Source organism: Vanellus vanellus, assembly GCF_965231255.1.
Source record: "Vanellus vanellus genome assembly, chromosome: 1".
In the NCBI taxonomy this organism is placed as follows: Eukaryota; Metazoa; Chordata; class Aves; order Charadriiformes; family Charadriidae; genus Vanellus; species Vanellus vanellus.
The window spans coordinates 40,990,482-40,996,481 of record NC_138905.1 but is presented as its reverse complement, the minus strand read 5'-3'; the positions used below and the strand labels follow the sequence as shown (position 1 = coordinate 40,996,481).

Sequence of the window (6,000 nt, the reverse complement as noted above, 5' to 3'; positions counted from 1 at the left end):
TGACCAACTGATGCCCTTTCTGAGTAGTGCTACTTTAAAAGAGAGCAGCTGATACAACCGCACAAACTGCAGCGGCTTTCAGTTTCTCTCTTCATCTCAGCATTTCAGAAGCAGGCTGAGAAGGCTCAAGTATTGGATTTTCAGCCTGCTGCAAGTTTTGTCATTGTCTGTTTTCTGATGCATGTAACAATAATTCGGAGGCACTCTCTCGCTTGTATACACACACCCATACTTACTTTCAGGATTAAAAAATTTGTAAACATAGGTACTTTCTGTACTGCCACTGAAACTAGTGACACGGAACAAATGCGACCGATGAAAGATTGCAGCTTTCTGTCATTTGATAAGACGACGGCATTAGTGAATTGCTGGTAGGCATGTCATATGATATGCTGGCACTTGTGAAGGTTACCAATGCTTGTGTTGAGTCACAAGATTGTTTTTCTATGTCTTCTGAATTCACAGAGATCAGACTAGCATGTTTTGACCTCCTCCACAACAAAGTTTGCTTTCGCAGACTTCCGAAGTCCTCCTTAAAGTGTGGATTGAAAAGTATATAAAGGAGTGGGTTTAGACATGCAGGCAGTGGGACAATCACTAGCAGTATTGATTTAATCACTTCTGGGCTGATAAAAGTGAGGTTTAGTAAGGAGGAAAAAGATAAGAAGGCGACAGGGCAATAAAGAATGCAATTAGTAAAAAGTAGCAAGGCTATATGTTTGACCATAGAGCAATCCCAAATGTTGTCTAGTTCTCCCTTTTCTAAACTACAGTAGAGCTTTGTATAAGCAATAGTCATTACCAGAAAGCAAAGGGAGTTCAGCAATACCAGTGCTACCATATAGCCCATAGCCGTGGGTTCTCCAAATGGTAGTGGTAAACAAAGTGGAGAAACCCCATACTCACTCCCAGTGAGGAGTGGTATCACTGCAATGATTAGTGCCAACATAAAGCAAAAGAAAATGGCAATTTTTACACTAGCAATGGAGAATCTTGTTTCAAACTTTGTAGCGTGCTTTACAGAGAACGCACGTTCAAGTGCAGCCAGGGTAAGGAGGAAAATGGAAGCCTCTGAAGCAAAAATGGAAAGAAGGCCAGTTATTTGGCAACCGATTCCACTTTCCCACTGTGCTCCGTACTGAGCAAAGCTACCAAAAGTTGATGCGTCCACGCTAGCCAGTACTCCGCTGGCCAGACCCATAAAGGCATTTACAACAGCTATTAAACCGATCAAAAGTTTTATGGAGGACATATACAATGGAGATCTGAAAACTGTAGCAGACACCAGTGCATTGCAAACGAAGGTCAAACCCACTATGGTCCACACTCCAATCCTGATCAGCCAGCTACCAAACAGATGGTCACACGGTTTGAAGGGACCTGAAAAGACAAAGTAAAAGGGCAAGGGAAACCCATGTAAACTAAAAAATAATTTTTTGCTTTCCAAGACATTAAATTTCATGCTTCTTACAGGTTTTCAGCACAGCCAAGCTGTGAATTTCAGTCCAAAAGGGGAGCTGGAAATTTGTTCTTCCTTTGGAGTAATGCGAGACCTTGGTAACATGCTGCTTATATGCATGTGGCATTACTGGTTCACATGGGCCTTTGTCCCTCAACCTGAATAGTCTATGGGTTTCTTTTTTCACCTAGAAGTCCACGTGCAATGTGGATGTCCAGTCTGTAGTTTCAAGAAATGCTGTGATGTTTGTCAGTGTGTGAAAAAAGCTGAAAAAGATACCTCTCACTAAACGAGGACGGGTTGCCAATGAGTCCTGGTGAAGTGCGATGCACTTTGGTTACCTTATAACACAGTCCAAGAAAACTGAGGCTGTCTTTGCATTTGGAAATGCTGCCTTTCTGGGGGGCTTCTGCTGATCTGTGGCTGAATTCAGGTCATTATGATTGAAGTCTGCTGAGTATTCTCATAGAATTGAGGTGCATATGCTGTGCGGTTGAAGCTGAATGCTCTGCAGTCTGAGAAACAGTATTTATCTTGATACAAGCCAGCTACGCTCTCTCAAAGCAAGTCCTTCACAGTGGTCTGGGCTTCTCCATGAAGACACAGACTATACAGCTGAGATGTGCTCCGTATGACTACAGCTGTTGCCACCAAGTAGGCATAAGCATCGATTGTGTCAGTTTGCAAGTTCTTCTAAGATACCATTTGAAAGATCAACATGGAAGCTACATTTTCTCTTGGGTCAGGTGATAACTTACCTTGAAGACAGCAACGTTTTCGTGAACTCAATAGTTATCTTTAGACCATAGGAGAATATGTGACAGTCAAACGGTTCTAAATTCTTTGGCTTCCTGCTTTTTCGATTCCTCTTTACATAACTTAAAAATTTATTATTATTTGCTGTTACAAACAAGAATCTTGGCTTGGAATGAATGCTCAAGTACTAGTTGTCAAGTGCTTGGTTTTTTTTGTTCATGTTTCACAACGAAATAATGGCTAGGGAAAATGTTTGCTGAATCAAACAAGCAAAATTTATGACCATGGCTGCTAAAGCTAGAAGCAACCTCCCAAAGACACGTTTCTTCCCTTGCCTTAAAGGAAACTTCCAGTGGAATTGGTGGCCTGTAGCTTTGCGATTCAATCAATGTAGTTCTTTTTCCTTTCTGCCACACTATGAAGCCACGGATACACTATTCTATAAAGCAAATGACAGTGCTAGGGGTCCTTTGTGATGGACTGCGTATATCAATACGGTAGTGTTTGGTATCTCCTCGACATTGAACTAAACTGTGTGTTGTTCAAGAAGCTCAAGTGTAGAATAATTCAGTGACCTTCAGGAGAATTACTTCAGCTTTGCAAAAGACTGAGCGAGCAGAGATTCTGCTCCCCTTTATCATCTGTGTCTCTGTAGAACACAGTCTTTGCTCTCCCTCATTCCCTTGATAACAGGATCAATTCTTGTGAAAAGGGGCCCAGAGTGAGAATCTACCTGAGGACTGGGTAAAACTTTTGTTACACTCATAGATGAATTTAGTAGCTCAATAGTTTTCTGGACTTCAATGCAAAATTTTTTATTACTGTGCAATGTATTTGTATTAATCTCATCAAATTATTGCAAAACATCACGTTACTGTCCTAGTATCAGATTCAGAGTTTGTTCTGCATCTAGAATATCTGGTAATACTGTGCTTGGATTCCTATCTGTCTGGCAGTTTCCTACCTGGAGAAGGTGAGCATTGCACCGAATGATGAGCTTTCAAATCTTCTTCAAAGTCAAGAAAAAAATCTTCAAAGTCACGCTCATCTGTGGGGGAGAAAATACCTAGATTTGACACTGCAATTTTAAGGAAGATTTCTTTTAGTACAAATTGCAAAAATGTCTGTGGCATTTAAGGCCTGGTCTTGTCCTTTTGCCTGCCAAACGGTGAACAGAAGCAGACATAGGCCTACTAGGGTTTGAATTACTGTACTCAGGATTATTTTAAAAGCTGGCCCCATCACTTCTCTGAAAATAATCACTTACAGGTACATTCTCCATTACATAATTTGCAGTGTGACGAATGCCCAGGAATTTAAAATATGAGTTCTGCTCTTGTACCAGGCTACTAAGAATTCATAGAAAAAATCATAGAATCACAGAATAGTTTGGGTTGGAAGGGACCTTTAAAGGTCATCTAGTCCAACTCACCTGCAATAAGCAGAGACATCTTCAACTAGATCAGGTTGCTCAGAGCTCCCTCCAACCTGACCTCGAATGTTTCCAGAGATGAGGCACCTACCATCTCTCTGGGCAACCTGTTCCCGTGTTTCACATGGTAAAACATTTCTTCCTTATATCTAGTCTAAATCTTCCCTCTTTTAGTTTAAAGCCATTACCCCTTGTCCTGTCGCAACAGGCCCTGCTAAAAAGTCTGTCCCCATCTTTCCTGTAGGTCCCCTTTAAGTACTGAAAGGCCACAATAAGTTCTCCCTGGAGCCTTATCTTCTCCGAGCTGAACAACCCCAACTCTCTCAGCCTGTCCTCATAGCAGAAGTGCTCCAGACCTCTGATCGTTTTTCTGGCCCTCCTTTGGACCTGCTGCAACAGGTCCATGTCTGTCTTGTGCTGAGGGCTCCAAAGCTGTACACAGTACTCCAAGTGGGGTCTCACAAGAGCGGAATAGAGGGGCAGAATCACCTCCCTTGACCTTCTGGCCATGATTCCCTTGATGTAGCCCAGGATACGGTTGACCTTCTGGGCTGCTAGCGCACGTTATCAGCTCATGTCCAGCTTTTCATCCACCAGTACCCCCAAGACCTTTGCAGCAGGGCTGCTCTCAATCCCTTTATCCCCCAGCCTGTATTGATACCGGTGGTTGCCCTGACCCAGGTGCAGGACCCTGCACTTGGCCTTGTTGAACCTCATGAGGTTCACGTGGGCCCACTTCTCAAACTTGTCCAGGTCCCTCTGGATGGAATGTCAACTGCACCACTCAGCTTGATGTCATCCGCAAACTTGCTGAGGGTGCACTGCATTCTGCTGTCTATGTCATTGATGAAGATATTGACCAGTACTGGTCCCAGTACGGACCCCTGAGGGACACCACTTGTCACCGATCTCCATCTGGACACTGAGCCATTGGCCACTACCCTCTGGATGCAACCATCCAACCCATTCCTCATCCACTGAACAGTCCACCCATCAAAACCATCTCTCTCTAATTTAGAGGAAAGGATGTTGTGGGGCACCATGTCAAAGGCTTTACAGAAGTCCAGACAGACAACATCCAGAGCTCTTCCCTTGTCCACTGATGTAGTCACTTCATTATAGAAGGCCACTACGCTGGTCAGGCAGGACTTGTCCTTGACGAAGCCATACTGGCTGTCTCGAATCACCTCCCTGTCCTCCATGTGCCTTAGATGTGCTTCAAGGAGGATCTGTTCTATGATCTTCCCAGGCACACAGGTGAGGCTGACAGGTGAGTTAACCCAAGTTTTACTGTGTTTCTTATGTCATCGCTCTACCATGTATTCTTGGCTCTGTTCTTGCGGGGGCTAGCCCTGAACCCTGAGACTTACTGGTTTGCTGGAGTGCAGACAGCAGATAAAGCAGCAGGATGGTATAAGATGTATGTGTGCACCTACGTAACAAGTAAGAGGTCAAGTAACTTTGTGCTGAAGGGGAAGAAAAATACAGTAGTCTTCTGTCCTGGAGAGCATATGCCCTCTCTGTTACCTGGGAAGTGCCAGGGAAAAATATCGGCAGCTATGCCAAAGTAGCCACATAAGGTCTGTGACTCATCCTGAAGCATGTGGACAGCAGGAGAGCCAAGGATGCGTTGCTACTTCCAAGGCTGGCAAGAAACTGGATCTTTGCTGGCCTGCTCTTGTATGAGGTTACATACCAGCATCACTTCCCTGTCTCTCAAATAAAGGGAAGATTTCACTTACCACATTATTATAGTTATTATTTGGAGGGAAAGATGAGCGAGTGAGATTTTTGAAAGGCAGACCTGAAAAAATGAGTTTCCTAAGCATAGGAATGCTTGAATAACATATTATTGGTCAAAAGAGAGGGAGAGGCTGCCTCTGTGACTGTAAAAGAGTACCGGATTTGTTTAACATCACAGGCTGCTCACAGCCTTCAGGTACACTTAAAAGCCAAAGATTGTGATTACCTTGAATTTGTAATAACCCAGCATCCTTCCTGTGAAAATCGTCAACGCTGCTATTCTCATCTTTGTTCCACTGGCTGGAGATTTTGTAGTGGCTCTCACAAGCTCCAAAGGCACAGCACTGATAGGCATAAGGCATTTCCATGACCCTGTAGAAGAATAAGGAAGCAGGCCACAACACTGGTTTAGCACCAGAGTTACTGGATTGTACCGCTCCTCTACAGTTAATGCAAAGAAACTTGCTTAAATAACCTTGACCGAAAGTAAAAATATCTATGGGTAAAAATCAGTCATGATAATACAAAACGAGGACTCACAAATAAAATTCCACATCAGAAACACAGATGACGTCTTGGCTAATTTTAGTAAAGTCACGATGAAGTTTGC

General features: G+C 43.4%; 1 protein-coding gene across 1 annotated transcript in view; it reads right to left on the bottom strand.

Annotated features, from left to right (window-relative positions):
* Window positions 1-289: 289 nt before the first annotated feature.
* Window positions 290-6,000, bottom strand: part of LGR5 (leucine rich repeat containing G protein-coupled receptor 5) — a gene marked incomplete at both ends in the record, with an annotated part of 93,222 nt that continues 87,511 nt past the window's right edge. Inside the window, 3 exons of the mRNA XM_082482270.1 lie at window positions 290-1,380; window positions 3,180-3,263; window positions 5,617-5,762. Of these exons, the coding sequence (XP_082338396.1) occupies window positions 290-1,380; window positions 3,180-3,263; window positions 5,617-5,762 (1,321 nt within the window). The remainder of the gene's footprint in view (window positions 1,381-3,179; window positions 3,264-5,616; window positions 5,763-6,000) is intronic.